The sequence below is a fragment of the Corvus moneduloides genome, chromosome 17 (assembly GCF_009650955.1).
Source record: "Corvus moneduloides isolate bCorMon1 chromosome 17, bCorMon1.pri, whole genome shotgun sequence".
Lineage (NCBI taxonomy): Eukaryota > Metazoa > Chordata > Aves > Passeriformes > Corvidae > Corvus > Corvus moneduloides.
In genome coordinates, this window is record NC_045492.1 from 6,078,479 (window position 1) to 6,098,835 (window position 20,357).

Here is a 20,357-nt window from a genome sequence, read left to right on the forward strand (position 1 = left end):
CCCAGCATGTGGACTATTTTTTGAGCAAGCAGTGGGCAGAGAGAGCAGAAAGAGCAAACATACACAAATCAGAGAGTTTGGTTTTATTTCCAAACAGGCATACACAGAACCGTAGGGAGTACAAGAGGGAGAGGGCAGCATATCCTCTTGCTCCAGTATAAAAACAAACTTCCTAGGCTGACCCAGACACCTAAGAGTAAAGGCAAAAATATAAGCTACGTGACTAGTGGGAAGAGAAAGAGCCAGCAGGAAAAATCTATCAGAGCTTTCCATGGTTCAATCAGTCAGAGCCAGCTTCACTGGGGAAACAATCAATTAACCACTTCCACTAGGGCAGCCACAGACGTGCTGTTCTGGAGGTAGTAAATCTTTGAGTTCATTTGTTCTCGGTTGCACTCTCAGCTTATTTACAACATCACAGGAATCTTCCTCCTTGTTTATCCTCACTTCTGCAAGTCCCTCCCAAGGATTTTTCTGTCCGTGTCGATCAATGAGAAGAACTCTTACAGATTAACAGTTTCCAGCTTCACTGCAAATCCCTATTTCCCTTAAACAGGTAGCCAAAACAAACAGTTTCCTCCAGGCATCCAGAGGGCATTACGCCTTTAACTGTCCGTCTGATTTCCAGCTGTCAATGCATTTTGTCTCACTTCAAGGCAGATGGTTTTGGTTAAGGATGTTTTGGCCCAACCAATAATCAAAGAGCCCTGCAGGACACGTATTTGTCCCCACCCTGAGGAGCAAAACGTAGCAGTCAAATGAGAGGCAGATGACACCAAAGCCAAGGGGTGATGTTTAGAGCACACAGCCCAAGCCACACTGTGGCAGAAAGGAGCAGGGAAGGACTCGAGCATGGCTGGTCCCACAGATATGGGGAGGTGGAAGACAGCCACCTCCCACAGAGGGAGGTGGAAGACAGCCTGGAAAAAATGCACAAAAGGAGCATTGAGAGGATGTGACCAAGTGGTGCTGAGCTGTGCAGGTGCAAGGGGTTCAGACTGTGTCTGTGGAGGAAGCTGGCAGATGGATGAGCATGGAGAAAGCTGCACAGAGGTGGTGTGGGGGGGATGATGGTCCTCCTCAGCACCTCTAAAGGAGGTCTCAAAGCACTAAAAGCAGAAGGGTCTTCAGTCCTAGCATGCTGGTGAAGAAAACAGAGGACAGAGTGTTGGAGACAGAGATCAGCTCTCCAAACCACAGGCCTGTGTCTGCCATCACTGTGCTTTCAGGATGTAGTAAAACGAGCAATTTAGATGCCACAGCATAAAGCTGAGATTAAACTTCTATTCCCCATTTGAATTTTTTATTGAAGTCTTTAAATGAAAATAAACCACGGTCAGCACTTTTAGGTAACTTCTGTGCCTGGCAACCTGGAAGCAAATTTTGATTCACAGATGCCTCTTGCTCCTCTGATCAAATGTGCTGGCAGGACTGGTAGACAGGAGCTGTCTTAACAGTTTTAATGCACCTAAATTTGTCCCTGTAGCTGCTGTTAATGCCTTGATTGGTGCTATTGAAATCTCTTCTTAAACATATGGAAATACATTCCTCACTGATTTCCCTGCCTTTCAAAACTCAGACCTGGAGATATCATTGTCTGTAATAAGTTCATTCTGTTCCTTCTGCTTTGCTGCCTGCCTGGCCTAGCTTTGATGAAGTAATTCATATAACTCAGTAATTCCAGACCAAATTTTTGATTAGTTTTTGAATTAAATAACATATTTTCTATTGGGAAGTCCTGCAAACTCAGCTTGGCATATATTAGTATATGAATATTCATATGACCTCTGTCATTCTGGATGCATCACCAGTAATGAAGAGTCTGGATGTCAGGGCTGGGAGTGCACTAACTGGCCTTAATTCCCCCAAAGAGCTTCATTTGGGCCTTACATTTACCCTCTCTGCCAGGAGCTCCTTTTAACCTCCAAGCCCGGGGGGGCTTCTAGTTCTTGCCTGGGCTGTAGGTGAGACTGTCTCAGACCTGTTCCTGACCTGATGTTTGGCCTTCCATGGATGACTTTGGAGATGGTGTATTGATAGGAGCCACTGCCATCACCCCCTGCTCTATCTCCCATGGTATGGGACTGTGCCTGGTCACAGGGTTGTTCCTGCCCTGTGCAGAGGCTGCTCCTGGCACCCCTTTCCTGGGAGCAGCCCTGCTCTTGCTGCTTCTTGGCACTGGCAGCCACAAATACAATACAGCTCTGGTAGGATTTTCAGTAGATAGAAGACTTTGAATGGATTGATTTAGTAACTGTTTGAGAGAAGAATACAAGCTGTTGTTCTGTAGCACTCAACATGTAGTAGTTTGAGCCACACTTTTCCTGAGGGAAATACTGGACTCTTGATACGCAGTTTTGGAATAGTAAAAGCAGGCCTGTCATTTCAGTGGGATGACATTTAGTTATCAGGACGGGGGGACAGACCAAGCATGAAGAACATCTTCCTTTGCTCCCTGATGGAACAGCAACCTTTCTGTGCAGACCACGTCACTAGTGGAAAACACTCTAATACCATCCCAGGTTTTTTTGCACTGAATAAATAAGGCTATGCTGCGTTTCCTTCCCCAAAGCAGGAATGGGTGATGCTGTGATGTCTCTGCCATAGGCAGCACCTGTGGACAGCTGGCACTCTTGAGCCACTAATTCTCCATAAAGCTTGTTGGAAAAGAAATCAGACTTGGGGAAGGATCTAAAATTCACTCATTTCACAGAGCACAGCAGCTTCTATCCCATGGTGTGCTGCAGAATGAGCTGAATGCTGAGCCATAACAGGCAGCAGCCTTCCCATTTAACACAACACACCAAGGAAAACCTCCCGCTATGTGCTTTCTACCTGGGGGCTTGTACACATCCAAACAGTGGCTTTTTTGTGTGTCTGAAGAGAGGTACGTGGGAGAAGGCTGGGAGCCGGGCTGCTCCTTCATTCACACCGGTGTCACTTATATCCCCTCTCTTTTGGAAGAAAGCTTCAAGGCTCTACTCCTGAAAGCTTCAAGGCCGTTTTCCACCGTTTCACTCAGTGAGATCAAAGCCAGGAAAACGCTCAGCCTCCTGCATCTCTTCCTCTGTCTATTTCACTTCCCCAGATCAATTCACAGGCAAACCTACATCTGCGTTATCTCTCTGCTCGGGATGCGAAGGACCTTCTCCGGCCCGGGGAAGGCTAGAACATAACGGGGGCTCACCGTGGCCAGGCTCGAGGCAGGGCGGGGAAGGCGCACCGCGGTGCCCGCGGCCGCTCCCCGGGGCCGTCCCGCCCTCGGGCCGCGATTGGCGGCGCTGCGGCCGGGGCGGGGGCGGGCGGTGCGCAGGGCCGGGCGGCAGCAGGTGGCTCCGCTCCGCGCCGCTCCGCGCCGCTCCGCGCTGCCGCCCGCCTCGCCCGCCTCGCCTCTCCTCTCCGCGCCGCCTCAGCGCGGCCCCGCCGCCGCCAAGACGCCGCGGGCCGTGCTCCGAGTGAAGAATGGGGCGGCCAAGCTCGCCAAGCCGCCCGCGGCCGCGGGCGAGACCCCCGGCGGCGCCCCCGGACCCGGGCTCTTCATGGAGCGGTCGCAGAGCCGCCTCAGCCTCTCCGCCTCCTTCGAGGCCCTGGCCATCTACTTCCCCTGCATGAACAGCTTCGACGAGGAGGACGCGGGTACGGGGGCCCGGAGCAGGGGCGCTCGGGGCGGTGGTTCCCGGGGTTCTGTGTCCGTCCGCCGTGGGCGATGGGGGCAGGCGAGGGTGGGTGTGCAGCGCGTCAGCGCTACCCCCGACCCCGCCGTGGGTTTGGGGGCCGGGGGCTCATCCCCGGGGGTGTGCGAGGGGTGCCGGGGACTGCAGGGCTGGCGAAGGGACGCGTGTGCCTGCGGAGGTTAAAAGTGGGAACGTGTTCCAGCGGTGAAACACGCACCGGCTGCTAATCGATAGGAAACACGGGTTATTTGCAAATGGAGCGGCTCACGCTCCATCCTCCTCTGTGTGAATGAAGGGCAGCGCTCAGGGAAAAGGCGTCCATTCTGCCGGGTGGTGTGTCCACTCTGGTTTATCCACCGTGAACTCTCGGGCTCATTGTTCCCAGGGGTTGTTAGCGCCGTACACCGTAGTGCTTTTGGAGAGAGGAATAAAGGGATTCAGTTTAAAGGAGGGCAAAGTAAATCCCAAACCAAAAGCCTTTCAGAATGGACGCAGTGATTTTTTGCCGGCGTCAGAAAGACCTTTCCGGCCTCTAATAGTTGGCGGCAGTCATAAAATGAGACCAAGCTTAAAGAAGAGGGGCACTGGTAGGGAAAAGTAGGAAAGATACTGGGTTGAACGGGAGAAGGAGGATGGTGGGTGCTGGAGAAGGTGCTGGGAGTAGAGGGCAGCACAGCCGCTGCGTGGGTAGGGAGGGCGTGCGTGGGAGTGGATGGAGAGCGATCGGAGAGCACTCTGTCCATTCCCAGTGGCTCTTTGGTAATTGAGGGGTGTTTTTCTCAGTGCACACTGTACCAGAGACTGAACCTGTCAGTGAATCTTGTGAGTGGCAAATAATGAAAGTTGGTAACGAAGGTGTATTTTAACACTGACGGTCGTGGTCGCATCCCTCAAAATGCCGGCATGCTCCTTTGTCTAGTGGCTCATCCCAAGATGTGCAGATGCCAGCAGGAATACATTAGCCTGCCAGCTGCTACACCTGTAATGATGTTGTTTTTAAAGGAGTTGACGTAAGAATCAATTCATCATCTGTGTGATTAACCTAGACTTGTCATCAGCATCATGCAGGGGTGGCAGGCAGAGGATTGTCTCCTCCAACAGATGTAGTTTTTAAAAATTCTGTGTAAAAATTTTGCTGATGATTTATTTGCACTTCAGATTTGGTTTGAATGCTGAGGAGCATACAAGAATGATGGGAGCTTTGGGAAGTCTCAGCGCTGTTGCTTCAGGAATGATTGATAGTGAGACATGCTCAAGTATGAGAACCCAACACAATGCCTGGGACAGCATTTCATTCCCTGGTGTCCAACTGCTCCTGCTTGAGCAGGGTGATGGTTTAGGTGAATGCTTTCTCTTCCAGCGCTTAAAAAAGCGCTTTTGCGCTGAATTTTATTTATTCAACACTTAGTGAATGTTCATGCATGAATGTTAATCAGCTGCTCTTCATACAACACAAGTACTTGTCCCTGAATTAAATAAATCTACAATTAAGACCTCATTCTCCAGCAGCTTATTAGCAGATCTTGCCTGTGTGAGTTGTCTCGTTAGTGAAGCTGCTCAGGGTGGGTTCAGTGCAATGGGGATGTTGCAGTGTTGCTCCTGTATTTTGTGCCTGTGTGCGCACATGTGAGCAACCAGCCAGGAAGAACGTGTGCTGCTTTCTATTTCTGGTGTTAAAACTACAAGTGCATAATTTTCTCAAGCAAATAGATGTCATGAAAGAGAAATTATAAGAGAAATGCTGAAATTCTGCCAGATAAGATTCTATATTATTCAAACCCATGCATGCTTCTGAAATTGTGAGAGATTCTTACCAGTTAGGGTTGCAGCATGATTTCTGTCAAAAAAATAGCTCTCGATAGCTCATTCAGGGAGATGAATACTGCACTTGGCAAGATATCCTCTGTAGGAGATGGCAGAAAAAAATGAAATTGATCCCAGGAGCATTGACAAAATAAACAATCCTATTTCAAACAGACACATCATCCATTTTGTCTGAAGCTGAGAACCACATCTTTAAGAGAATAGTCATCCTACGGAAAAAGGAGAAGAGCTGATAAATGGCCAAGCTTAAAGGAAACTTGACGTTTTCCTCTGAAGGAGGAAAACAGTCTAATGATTGTTTAAATCAACAAACAAGAAAAATTTCTGAGGTCTTACATTTAAGTTACTATGGGTGGGTCATATCAAAGGAGCGTGAAAGGAAATTTACAGATGTGCTGAGAGCCGTGGACACATTTGAGCAGTGGTAACAATACCTCTGACTTCCAGTATTTCACCCATTTAGTCTGGAAGAATGGCTCTGCTTTTGAAAAATACAGAATACATTTTTACTTACATGCTGTTTCCTTTTCTGCCATTTCCCTTTTGTTCTTCTTTGCTGTCTACCTTGTGGACATAAGGTGAAAAGACTCTTCTCATCTTCCACAGTTCCTTTGCCTGCTACACCTGCACTGTGTCTGGACTGAGTTCTGGGCAGTGAACTGGGTGCAGATGATCTCTTAGTGTGCAGAAGGAGGCAGCCAGTGGAGGCAGGAGAGCAACAGGGCTCGGAGCAAGAGACAGGATCACATTCGAGTGCTTCCAGAGCATGAGGGTTTCAGATTCCTCATGTCCGTGTGTCTCTCCAAAGAGGCAGATGTGGTCTTCAGTGTTCTAATACCCTTTTCATTCCTCAGCTGCGTCTACAAAGAAGATGCTGTGAGCAAACACGGAGCTTTGTTCGCCAGGAAGTTGCAGTGGGGCTTTGAAATAGCCAAAATGACTGTCTGCACTCAGCAGTTCAAGGACTCGGGGTTAACAACTTTTTTGATCTCAGCATGGTAATGTTTCTGGCCTTCCTGCTGGCTGAGTGCCACTGTTTTTGCTCCACTGAGGTCCCCAGCAATGTCAGTGAAGTTTAAGGATTTTTAAACTGCAGTTATTATCAGAATAATTGTTGGTTTAACTTATGCAAATGTCTATCCTACATTTCAGTTGTGGAGCAGTAGAGTAAGAAGAGGTAAAAGTCAGTCATGCACTCTTTGTGGGCACATGTCTAGAATGCGTGTTTCTAACACAAATCTTGTGAACACAAATCTTAGCTGTTCTGAGGATCTGCCATACGCTTGGTCTTGGCTGGAATCAGCCGTTTGGAATGCTAATAATCCTGTGCGAACGTATCAGAAGGAACCAAACTGCCGAGGACTGAACTGCCAAGTGGCAAGTGCATGTGGGTTAATAACAGGATCCATGATGACTGTGGGCACCTGCCTTGTAGGCAGCTTGTGGTGCACCTGGGTGCAGCTCATCATTAAAACTGTGCGAATGGGGTGTATGAAATCCCCCTTTGACTGGCAGTGGCCTTAGCACAGCCCTCCCCAGTCCAGGATGAAGGTCATCCTTAAGGTTAGCGGGGCTGTGTTTGCTGGTGTGGAGGAGCATGAAGTTTGGAAACCTGGCTAAAGCAGAACAGAAAGTAAGGATTTTGCAGAGTAACAGGAACTGACTGGGAGCTGCACATACAGAACAAGCAAGCTTTGGGCAGGAGAGAGGACGTGGTCTGAGTAGCTGGGACAATTGGTGTAACAGTGGTGAATCCACTGGGAGTTGTTGGGAAGTCAAAAGCCATGCTCAGCTCTGGAGAGGTGAGAGCTTCCAGACGAGTGTACTCCAGAGGACAAGAACTGCACCTTAAGAAAGACAGGTAGGGAAATGCGAAAAATCACTGGAAAGGATGGGGTTTCCTTTCCTATGCCTAAACTGCAGCACTTCTTGGGTCTGGGTGTGTGCTCCAGCTGTGCTGTGGCTCAGCTGGGTGAGACACTGTAATGCACCAGCTCCTTTCATCCTAATCCTGTTTTTTTGGGAAGGACACCTGCTGGCACTGGCAGAAGGCATCTGAGGCATGCCCTCACAGGAATGCAGATTTGGATGTTTGGAGCTGTAGCTGTGGGTCACACTGCGAATGAAGCTACCCTGGAATCCAGATCCAGCTTGAGCATCTGCACAAGGGGAAACGCCTGTTCCTTACACACACAAGTGTGAAGAGCAGGGCTGCTCTGGTCAGGAAGCAGGGGAAGGTACAGAGCAGCTGTGAGGGACTTGTAAGGGTCCTCTCTTTGATTGGGACCTCAGCACAGGGACTGTCCAGCTTGGCAGACCCCTGCCCTGGCTGCAAGACAGGAGAATCAAATCGTGTCTCAGCCAGCTGGAACCAAGTGTCTGGCAGAGAGAAAATGGTTTCCAAAGTCAAAATGTCTCCTAGATACTGACAGTAAGCCTTCCTCGTGTCAGCTGCTCATTCAGAAAAGAGTTGAATTAGAGATAAAATTCAGCCCAGGCTGCTGCTTTCACACACTATAAAGTACTGGCAGAGGCACTGTGTTACGATCAATTGCTTTGAAGAGCAAGTATGTGAAATATTAATTTAATGGATTGATAAAAACATTTAAACTATTGGGGTGTAAGAATGGGCTGTGGATATTCAGGCTAATATTCTTTTGTTTGGGTTTTACCTATTGAACTTCCTCATAATTTTAAACACTGACCTTCTCTATAATTTCAAACATTAAAGCGTTACAAAGCTATTAAATAGAGAGAGCCCCTGTGTGTGTTTTCACGTTGCCATGGATATTTCTCAGTTGCAGCACTGTATTGGGGTACATATGGTTTAAAAGAAAATTATGATTCAGGACTTAACTACTCCATTTTTACGTTTTTAAAAAAATATAGCCCAAGTGTGTTAAGTCCTTTTCGTGCTTACTTTGGTTTTGCTTCATCCAAAGTTACCTTTGGAGCTCTGTAAGCCTCTAACTGGTTTTGTTAGTTGTTCATGAGGTAGGTAACCGTGCTCATGTGGCAAACATATAGGGAACAAGGGAAATTACTCCTCCATCTGGAATGTTAGCTATTTTTTAAATCAGTCTTTTATAAATGAAAGGATGCTTTATCCCTGTAACCCTCCAAAGATAGCTCTTAGAGCTCACCTGGCCATGCATTACCCCAGGGGTGCCAGCTCTCTTAGCTGGTGCAGGAGGCAGCAAAATCCAGGGCTTTTCTCTTTTCTTGCACAGTAAGGAGTGTATCTTTGTCTGTAGGCTATCCTAGTGATTGTAAGAAATGCATCTCTCCCTGCTGGGCACATTCTAGCTCTTGGTAAACGTGTTTGTTTCATAAATGGATTAAGTTGAAATAAAAAATGAGAACAATTCTAGAAGAGCTGATGTCAAATCAATCATCAGAGGGAAGTGTATGAAAGGGACCAATGGCCTGGAAGAAGATGCTGTGGATATTACCTACAGAAGCTGGTGATCCCAGACCTGGTTATGAGTTAATCCAATCCTAAATACAGTGACTGATTCTTACACCATGGGTCATTCTTACCCACCTGGTCAGGGTAGAGCTGAACAATCCATGCTGTCCCTTACCTGCCCTGTGCACTGGAGGTAGCTTTCTGCTCTCAGGCCCTGCTGCTGCTGCACGGGTGATCAGAAGACCACAGGTACAGACAACAGGTTTTGTCTCTTGTGGCCATGGGAGACTGGAGCGGAGCAGGAGCCCTGAGAATGAGTCAGCACTAGGAACAAGGGATTCGAAACCTTGTCCTTGTTTGTGTTGCTCTTGGTGTTGTGGCTGCACGTGAGAGCTGTGGTCCTGGGCCAGGTTCATGCTGTGCCTGTAGAAATGCAAAACAAAATGTCAGCGTCAGTCCCAGGGCGCTCGTGGTCTGTGGCAGAACCCAACAGATGGGGACCGTGGGACAGATGGGCAAGCGCGGGGAAGGGTGACGTGGCATCGGTCAGCGCTCAGCGTGGCAGCCTGCCTTCCTGGGCCACCAGCTGCTTCCCACTCCTGTCTCCCATGGGGTGTCCTGCGGAGTCCTCCAGCACGCCCCAACCTGGAGCATCCACCTGTGCCTCGTGCTGAATTGTTATAAACACTGATGTAAGGTGGGGGGAAGAGCGGTAGCTGCTAGCCCAGGGATCTCAAGCAATGTGCCACAAAGTGCTGCGTAGAAGTTTCTTTGGTGGGCGTCTGGGTGTGGGTTTACAGGGAAGAGGGGATGTGGATGAGGTTGTGGGCTGTGGTGGCTCTGTGCTGTCCCCTCAGCTTTTGCAGCACACACATGCAGCCATGGAGAGCTCAGTGTTGTCTCCTTCCCTCGAAGATGGCCTGACCTGCGTTACAGATACTCAGAGAGTGATGCTGAGTTCCAGCCATGTGTGCAGGAGTTTTTGAGGGTGGGTTATATGTGACCCCTGCCAGCCACAGGAAAAGGATATCTCATTCTCTTATTCTGCTGTCACCTAGTTTCCGAGTAGAAGAATCTGTCCCTGGAAAGCTTTCTATCCAGGAGACACTGTTTTCTTACTGCTTCTATTTCATGTGCAGTTAATTCTAATGCAACATTTATTAATTCAAAAGCACTCTGTTCTCCAGGCAAAAAAAAGTTATCTTTGCTCTGTCAGATTCTTGCATCGGGACAAGTTGTGAAATGCTGTAACTACTTTGCTTCAATATTTCTGTTTGACAGGATGTGTGGATCTGCTTTGTGTAGGGAAGAATTAAGTTTGATTGGAGTAGTTGTTTTGAGGAATAATTTATCCGTGCAATTGTTTTCTGAAGCGCTATTTGCTTATATTTGAATGCCTTCAGTTAGATTAGAAATGTGAACAATTTAATTTAGGAAATGGTCTGCAAGTCATTGATGGTTTTAGTGGGGCAGTGAGACCTGACTCACTCAAGACTCTCAGCTCTGCCGTCTCCTCCTCTCTCCCACAGACATCTGCTGAGAAGCACCGTTAGCATATTTGAATAAGGATTTCTGCTCCTCTGTGGAAGTGTTCAACACATTTTGAATATCCCATCTATCCAAATGATGTTCCTTTGAGGTTTGGATTTATTTTCTGGGAGAATGCTATACTATGTGGCAACACGTGTCACGATAGGGGTTCTGCAACACAATGAGCCACAGTTGTGCCATTGCTTAAATCATCTGCTGATGACACACAAATTAGGCACTCTCTGCTTTCTGTCAAACCATGCTTGCCTTGAAATCTGCATTTAAGTTATATCTTTGGCTTTGCTTTTGCAAAACAGCACGCTTGTAAAAGCTGGAAAGCCCTGGTACAGCCTCACCACAGAGGGGTACAGTAAGCTCTGTAGCCCTACCTTTTAGTCAAATCCAGCCACAGTTAAATCACTGAGATGGATAATGTTCCACTGTCATGCCATCAGGGTGTTATATCAGCTTTGTCCAAAACACAAAGCACTCATACAGCCTTGCAGAAGCCAGTGTAAAATGTCTGAGTGCTCAACAACTTGGAGAGTACACCGTGTACAGAGGTAAATGTCACATTTTTCTCAAAACTGTTTTATGACTAAGAGGAACTTAAGCTATTGTCTGTGTCCTTATTCTTGCAAATGTAGAGGTAGAGGGGTTGCTTGTATCTGTTTCCCAAGTAACTAATCTGTTCCTAATCAGAAGGATAGTTTACCCTAAAATTTAGCTTAAATCCGAATGGAAATACCAGATGGCCATTGCATTGCTCCCAGCAAAATGGGAAGCCATTGGTCACTGCTCTCCTCAAAGCAGCTCTTCTCATTGCAAAACTGTTCCTCGTTGAGCTGATAATTCCAAGTCAGGAAATGACTGTAATGACAGCCATTGCTGCCTGGCCTCCCTCTCCCTCCTTTTGCTTTTTGGTCCAAGGAAACACGATGGAGGGTTTTGTTTTTGTTGGGTGGTTGTTTACTGTTTGTTGGTTTGGGTTTTTTTTTTTTTGTGTAGAGCAGTTTTCCAAGTGTCCTGTTGGCCTTCTTGCTGGACTCAGGATGGTGTAGGAGGAGCAGTGTGGACAGTGCCCTGGTTGCTGTCTGGCCCCCTGCAGTGGGGAGTATCTGTTTCCCACACTTTGTGTGCAGTATTCCTGTAAATACACACTCTTGCTTTGCAAGAGTGTCCCTGCTCCTGGCTAACTCAGGGTATGATCCGTGCTGTTTTCCAGATCATTCCCTGCACGAGTGCTGCTTGGCTATTCATTCCCATTCTGGCATTTGTATGTTTAATTTTTTCAATGCTCTGAAGTTACTACTTTTTACATGTGCCTTCAGTGATTTTCCTTGTATTGCTTTGGAGGATTGAGCTATTTTATCCCGTGGGTATTGGCCTGAAATCAGTATCTGTTGTTTAGCAAGACCTGTGCTTATGGGATATTTGTTGCATTGGGAGGTGGGGTAAATGTCTGTGAAAAAAGGTCCTTTATCCCCTGGGCTCCAGGAATACAGCACTGGTTATGGTTAATTTTGGGAGCTGGAGGAGATGCTCTCTAACTGAGGATCCAGTAACTGGGCAAAGTGCAGCATCCTTGAAAACATTTGCTTTCAAGGGTGCTTTTTGGGTGTCATTCACAGTTAGTAGCTGGAATGAGGATTATAGTGGTTCTTCCTGTGCTTCACATTGGTGACGTCTGATTTAAGAGATTATAGTCTCTCTCCCCAATGAACACATGGTTGTGTCCCTGTCTGGAGCTGGCCATCCTCTGAGGAGCAGCAGCTCAGCTGTTGGTGGGGTCAGACTTGCAGAATGACCCACCTTAGCAAGGAAGCAGCAGTGTCACCAAGGGACAGGAGTGTGGGCACAGGCTGCCCCTCGCTCAGCTCCCTGGGCAATATGGATGAGGCTGACATTTCCCAGTGGTGACAGTTTCCCAGTGGTGTGGGACTTGTGCCAGCTGCCCACCAGCAGAATGCATATTTACAGTTAGCAGGGAATGTATCCTGCCATGTGGATGAAAAACATGTTAATTGTGTTGCAGCCAAGATGTCTAAGAAGATTAAGATTTTTTTTTTTTTCCTGTTGTAAATCCAGCTCCTTGTTTAGCACTTCTCAGCATCCTGGGAGGATTGGGTGGGTGGGTGTTTTTTTTTTTCGTTTTATTTTTGCTATTTACCTTTCCTTTCTTGTATTTTACACGTGTCATCACAGCTCCAGTGAAAAGTTAGGAAACCTTGACTCAAGATTTTAAGGTGTCTGCTTTATATCCATATTTGTGTTTTAATCAGATTGTCAGGAGAGAGGGGAAAAAAAAAAAAAAAGAGAAGGCTTTTCCTTTCTAATGCCTGTTGGATTTCCAGCTGCTGTAGTTGATAAATTCCTGAAAGTATCGTAACTCGGACCCAGTAGCTTTCCCTGTCCCTTATGTTCAGGTTGTGCTGCTGTCCCTCTGGCTGAAGCCCTGCTGCCTGCTGCCCTGAGATCTCACCAGTAGCCTGTGAGATCAGAGCAACTGCTCTGCACCACTTCTGCAGAGCCCTTGCACATTTATAGCAGTTTGAATTAAATTTACAGTTCGGGTAGGCAGTGCTCCAGACTAACTTTTGAAGCTTGTCAGCATTCTGCTTTCCCCCAGATACCTCCAAACCAGAAGGAATTGCAGAAATTGCTGTCACAACCCACTGTTGCATTTCAGTGGTGAGTTTGCTACCAATTTTGGGTTGCCAAAAACCCAGGCATCTTTGTGGGGGTTGGTGCCCACACATCTGTGGATCACACAGCCCGCAGTGCATCCCCTCCAGATACGGGATTTTTGTTTCAATGTAAGTAAAGGGGAAAGGCTTAGATTGCATTATTTGATGTACCTTGAGATAAAAACAAGTATTCCGCCATCAGCATAGCTCTTACAAGAGTCAGTGCTTGTTTTAAATATTAAACGTGCAAAGTGGGGCTTTTTCAAAAATGTCTGTGAGTTTTGGTCTCTGGTATTTGTTGAAAGTGAATGGGATTTGGGGCTGTGTCTGCTTCTGGCAGTTCAGAAAATCACCCCACAGCTCTGCAAGTGTGGGGCTGAGACTACTGCTCTGGTTGTGCAAAGCCAGCTGGAGCAGAGGAGCAGACCCTCCCTGGGATTCTGCAATTCAAGGAAGTTGATGGGGGAACATTGAAAACACTGGTGTGGAAAGCAGGGCAAGCAGTGCTGAAAGTGGGCGTGCAGGCCAGCGCTCAGCCTGGCAGACAGCGCGTGTTAAATCAGGGTGATTTATGGAACAGTTTCTGTTAAAAGCTTCCTCGTGCACTTTAGGAAGCGGAGCTGCCAGATTGGTCAAACTCCAATGCCCAGACAGTTTGAATTGGCTGCCGGCTGCAGGAACAAGCGTGGCAAAACTCAAACAGCCGTTTCGTGCTGCCTTTGCAGGCTGCCACATCGGTGCTGCTGCTCGGAAAACAGACAGTGTCAAAATGTTACGTGGTATGAGGACATTGCCATGGCAACGTTAGCATCCCATGACACCCGTTCTCGTACTGCGGTGTCAGTGCATGCTGTCGTCGGTGCACTTTCCTCCTTCAGCTGGGGCCTTGAGGAATGCTGTGGTACGGATCGTATGGATTCCTTCAGTTATGGGGCTGAGGGTGGTATGGATCGTATGGATTCCTTCAGTTATGGGGCTGAGGGTGGTATGGATCGTATGGATTCCTTCAGTTATGGGGCTGAGGGTGGCAGAGACGCTCTCCCTGGGCTTTTGGGTGTCTTAAGGCAACGATTCCTTCTTCTAGCATAGCAACTCTCACATGATTTGGCTCAAAAGCACCTGGATTTGCTTTCTGCTGCACTGATGAAGCAGCTTTCCCTCCATCAGATGGTCGCTGCAGTAGCTGTGTCCTGCCTGGCATCAGAGGCACCCACACTCTCACAGGCAGCTCTGAGATCACTCAGTTTAGAAAGACACTCTGGTCTTGTTTTGGAACCAGTTCTTTCAGCCCAGAGAAAGCCTATTGCTGATGTCCATCTGCAGCCTGCAGTGGTCTGCTCCCTCCTCCCCTTCCTTAGCAGGAGCCATCAGCTGCCCTGGGCACTGTTGGCTGTGGGGCTGGTTTTGGACAGCAGCCTCACACCTTTGGGTGCAGTTTCCTTCATGGCTACCTGGAGGTTTCATCATGTTTTGATCAATGTTTTTGGCCTGCCTAAAAATATTTCAGTTTTTGCTGCTACCTCTGTGTCCCGCCAGGATTTTAAGTGTTCCCCGTGGTTTATTTTCCCCTTGTCTTCCTATATTTCTGTTTTTCCGCCAGGTGACATATTCCAAAATTAGCATCATGGGTTTTTTTTCACATATGTTTATTGGCTCTTTTCCCTTGGCATAGGGAAGGCTGTTCTCAATATAAGCTAGAGCCTTGGCAAGCAATAAAGGTGGAGATGTTTCCTGTATGGCAGCCTGTGGACCTTCCACCAGTGCACGTTTCTCACTTCTGCTTGGTACTTTGTAAGAGCAGGAGAGAGACCTGGGGTTAGTTATTGTGCATGTGAGGATTCTGAAAATGGCATGGGCAAGGAGATGCTTAACTAAGGATTTGCGTACCCAGTGATGCAGGCTGTGGATGTGCAATTCAAGCTATGTGGGTACACAACAAAGCTATTTTTCACAGTGGTGCTACAGCATAAAGGGATCATCTATGATAAAATCCAGAGCTTGTGATCTTCACATCTGGTCTAAAGGGTCCGAGACGTGTAAATGTAAGGCTTGAGAAGGTACCTGGTGGGGCTGGGGGAAGGAGCAGAACTTGATTTTTCAATCATATCTGTTTGTCAGAACCCACTTCTGAACTGTTTCACCACAGTAATTCTCAGCTCTCCCATTCTGCCCAGTGCTCTGCTTTGAGTTGTGCCAGAGTCCCAAGTTACCATTCTAAAAACTTGTTTTTCATCTGTTTCCACTGAATTCCTGGCATCTGCCTAGTAACAGGAGTAGGTCTGTTCCTGTGACCTGGCTGCTCAGTCTGTGCAGAAACGCTTTTACTGCTCCTGCACAGGAGACGCTGCTATGTCCTAAACTCAGTTTTTCCCAAGAGCCAATCCAAGTGCCTCTAAACCTGGCATCGTGTGGGCCCTATTTCAATATTTTTCTATTTCTGTCTCAGTACTGCCTGGCTTACCTACTAAAACACTCTGTGAAATATTGCATGGTTGGTTGAGGCAAAATCTGGCTTGTTGCTCTAGGAATAATACCAGGCAAATTATCCACAGTCCATTTTATGTGGTGACTTTGACTGTTTTCACAGCCTGTTCACTGCAGCTGTCTGCTTTACAAAGGCAGCAAGCTTGTTGGACACATTGGCTGTAAAAATCAGGAAGTCTTATTTCAGGCCATAATTTTGTTTAATTTCCTGAAATCTAGAAAGCATATTTTCTAAAACATCTTTGCTCTGGAGCTCGAAGGCTGGGTGTCCAGAGATTACCCCTACAGGGTACTACCTGCATGAAAAATGTTGGTGGGAGGGTTGAATCCTGAAGCAGGGAAAATGTGATGGTCTGAAAATGTTTCACTGAGCAAAATATTAATAACTTCACAGACTTATGCCAGTTTTGTTAAGAATGTGCTTTTATATACAAGCTGACCAAGACAGGCGTGTTCTGTGAATGTCAGTTATGCAAATTAGAGCAGCATTTGGTGTTTGATACTCAGATAATGGTTTGAAAACTGGATTTTGCCTGCTTTAATGCTAAACTACTATGTCAGGAAAGATTATCAGCCTTTTATTTTGGCTTACAAGGAAGAAAAAAAAAGGCTTAACATCTTGATACAAGTACATCTTGGAGGGTTTAGACATTGTAAAAGATTTGGTGACCTGTTCTTTTGACCTCTTCTAGTCATCAGATTTGAGAGGAAATTGCAGTCAAAAGTGAACATTTTAAACCTTGCTGATCTGAGTGGTCTAATAGTCAACCTGTTCTTTCCTCTTGACATTCCTGTGCTCAGTTCTTCAGACCTGCAGGTGTTCAGTCCACTAAGGCTGCAGTGCAGAAAGGGGGAAAGAGCTGCAGAACTAGGACAGACTTGGAGTATATTTAACAATGTTCTATTTCGATGTGACAACAGCTATCGAACACCTACAAGATTGCAAACTGTGATTCACTTGGAAGCTGATATAACTGATGTCACGTTGTATTAATAGCTACAGAATTGTAACTGCTTTTAGCAGTGAGATTCATTAACAGCCTCTGCAAACACTCTTGACAATCAGTTGAAAACCTGAAAATATTAGGTGTATATAAAAATGGATTATGCCATAAAGGAACCTCCCTGTGCTGCCAAGTGTGTTTACAAATGCAAGTTCTTGAGAGTGTTATGCATAATAATTCCTCTTCATCACTTTTGGTAGGTCTTAGTGATAGCAAAAGGTGTTTGAGGACTGATCTACACTCTAATTTAATTAGGAGGTGCTGATCTAATGGGGTTACACAATGTGAGTGTATTTGGGGATTATGGTGTCCATGACATTTTCCTTGGCACATAGAAGCTGCGCAATCTTGGAAGGTGTTTGTTCCTTCACTTGTTTTAGCTGCACATTTTGGCTTCAATGGGTGTGGCAAACCATGCCTAGACAGAATTCTCCAAGGTGTACCAAGTGCAGGGAGTTCTGCTCCCCTCTGAGCCTTGCATGCTTTCCTCTGTGTGGGTTGATAGCTATGTCTGAGGAGATGGGCATGGAAGAGAAGGAAGTGTTCAGTTCTTCCTATTTTTGAAGATACTGAATTAGTAGCTAACAATGATGGCGTGTAAGGGTCCTCTCCAGCCTCTGTTAACTCTCCTCTGGGCTGAATGAGTTGGTTGCACTTTCAGGCTCTTAGTAAAGTTGTCTCTTCATTACATACATGTGGTTTTAAGGTTTGCATCCCCAGCATGATAGGTCAGGACGTGGTTGTAGAAGTGAAATGAAGACTGAGATTCAAGAGAGGAAGTGTTCAGGGTGGCATTTGCTCAGTGTCAAGTTGTGTAGTCAGGCTTGTCACTGGAAGTGAATGTGTGGACAGGTAAATCTGGGCTGACGTTTCCAATGCTCTGGGTATTTCTGAGAGTTGTTCCATCACAGTTGGCCACCTACTTCCCTCAGTTCCTTCTTTCCCATATATATCACAGTACTTCTTCTCTTCCTTTTGGCCATGAATTATTCCCTTTTCTTTAAGTTTTCAGGTGATGTCTGCTCTGTCTCATTCATCTGTCACCAGGTTTTGGCATCTCTCATTTGGATGTGACCTTACTTTTGGGGGCCTGTGACTCTTAGGGTGTTGTGTGATGACTTCTGGAGATGGAGTCTTCTGAGACTGGTAGGAAAGGTTGGCTCAGGACACAGCAAAATTGCAAATAACAGTCCTTTGAAAACAGTACTGTCTGCCAAGGAAGCAAAATTCCGTATTTTGAGAAGATGAAAACCCTAGGCCTATTCTTTCCTTTTTCATTGTTCTTTTTTACAAGGTTAGAAATCTTGGGTTTGAGTCCATCGTTAAATGGTCATTCACCCTTCCTCCCTAGAGTTACAGGCAGCTGTCCAGATAATTAAGTACAATTGATCATCTTCCAGTAACACTGTTTATATTTTAAATATCTCAATAGCAGAAGATTCCTTGGGCACATAACACAGCAAGTAATCAAACCACGTCTGGCTCAACGTGTCTGTTGAAACAGCCTACGACAGTTAAGGAGTGTAATTAGCAAGACACATAGAATGGGATTGAAAAAAGATGTGAAAATAAGCAGAAGGATTTGAAAAGGATTAAGAGAGTAAATGACAAACCAGTAGTTAAATGGTGCATGATTAATGACTATAGAAGTAAAAGGTTGACTAAATATTGTGACTCCGTAATGGCTGCCCCAAAGAAATAGAAAAATAGTCTGTTCGAAAGAATCCAGACCTGGATTTATATTGACACATATGCTGACTCTGGGTTTAGACCTGTTTCTTAGACTTGGTTTAGGTGATAATCCTCTGAGATGCTTTCCTGGTTGACTTGATGACCTGGGATTCCTCTTCCATCTTTAATAGTAATGATCAGCTTCAAGATGTCATGTACTCCAGTGAAAGGCTGAATCCTCTTCTGAGCTATGGTACAGATGGACAGGACTGGCAGTTTGCAACATGTCAGTAAAGCTGTTTCGAGGAAAATCAGGCTCTGTGTTCAGTAGCTCGCAGCTTACAAAGTTTAGTTTTGAGCACTGAATTGCTTTGATTTCAATAATTCATCTCCCTCCAACTGCTTTATTGTCATTTGATTTATTAGTGAGTTGGCTTGGACGCTGTCCTAGTGCTTTGTCACAGCTAAGTGAAAGTAAGGGTTGTGCTAAACACAGATTGTGTGAAAAATATACCATTTCCCTGGAGCTGGCTCCTGAGGGGCAGCGTGGTTAGGCTGGGTGTGCAAGAGCTGCAACTCCTGAACCTATGACCTCGTTATCAGTAGCCCTTCCCAACACTCATTCTCTCTCTCTCTATTGCTGTAGAAGAACTTCAGAGCATGCTTTCTTTTCTTTAGGAGTGGACTGTGATAGTTAATTAGAATATGTTTGTAGAGCAGTGTACAAAACCTGCCAAGGGTCACTGTCCTCACTGGTATTATTAGAGCTGGAGGAAGACTGCCAGAAGGTATTGATTACTTGGTAAAAATAAACCCTTCAAACTTCTTTGGGTTGTATTCATTACTGCTTTTTATCTTGGCATCCTGCAAACATTTCAGAGGGTGGATTTGTTTGCCAGAAGATCAAAACAAAATGTTGACAACTACTGGTGCCAATTTGTAGCCTCCCACGTGGGCGACATCAGAGGAATTTGTGCAGTGCTCTGGAAAGTCTTTCGAGGCTTTAAATCCCCTTGGATCCTGGAACTGTTGTTTGAGCAAAGCATCCAAGTGTCCTGGTGGGATAGCACATTGAGTATCAAGCATGAGAGGATCTCTTTGGGGCTTGTGAAACTGTATTGTGTATAGAAGCTTGTATATACTTCCTAAAGTTGACATTTTGATTTGTTTAGTGAAGTTTGTTGATTAATTGTGTAAAGCTGAGTGTTGCAGGGTGCAATGGGTGCTGTTGAGAGCGCTGTGTCTGGCTGGTGGGAAGGGCTCAGTGCCCTCTGTGTTTTCTAGTTCATCTCTCAGCCACGGTTTACACTTCTCGCACACCTCACCATGGAAAACAAAATGTCACACTTTGAATTCATTAAGCAGCTGTGACTGTTGAAAGGGAAAGCTGTTCCATATGACAGTAAAACATGGGGAAAAGTCATGTATCTGTAGCAGAAGATACATGAGAAAGACAAATACTGTGTAATGTTCAGAAGGGCTAAGTCATGCTTCATAAAGGGAAATTTCTAAGGAGAAGGGATACAACAGGAGGACAATTCAATCAGGAATATGGCTTGTGGGATACAAGGAGGATGTACTACTCATTTATGGATCCAGAGGACTAGAATTCAGTAGTGACTTCAAGTGTGGCCTTGCGGTTTCTCGGGTGGAAATATGCAGCTGGAGCAGAAGCAAAATGTTACATCTTTCTCCGAAACAGGCCAAGGACAAAACACAGACCTCCAAACATCTGCACATGTTCTGACCTAAAAATTGCTTCAGCAGGGAGACTAAACCAGGCTTTGGTGGAGACTGCGAAGTGCTTTCTGTGCATGTGCCAGACTTGCAAATGGATTCACTTTCATTATCACAAGTCCCCTTCGTGTTCGTTTCAAACCATTAAGTTCCTTTGAATGAATATTTGGGTAAATGGGAAGTTTTTAAGTGGACTGATGGTCATCCAGCAATCTTAAGAACTGACTTGTCATGGAGCAAAGGGCATGTCTTGTCAAAGCCAGCCAGTGATGCTGGAAGGTCCAGTGCTGGCCTGGCCTGCCAAACTGCTTCTTCAGGCACAGAGCACCTGTTGGGG

At 46.2% G+C, this 20,357-nt stretch overlaps 1 protein-coding gene across 1 annotated transcript in view; it reads left to right on the forward strand.

Moving 5' to 3' along the window:
- The first annotated feature begins 3,363 nt into the window (after positions 1–3,363).
- The window catches only part of RIMS4 (regulating synaptic membrane exocytosis 4), a 55,505-nt gene continuing 38,511 nt past the window's right edge, over positions 3,364–20,357 (forward strand). Inside the window, exon 1 of the mRNA XM_032126711.1 lies at positions 3,364–3,636. Within this exon, the coding sequence (XP_031982602.1) occupies positions 3,540–3,636 (97 nt within the window). The 5' untranslated portion in view covers positions 3,364–3,539. The remainder of the gene's footprint in view (positions 3,637–20,357) is intronic.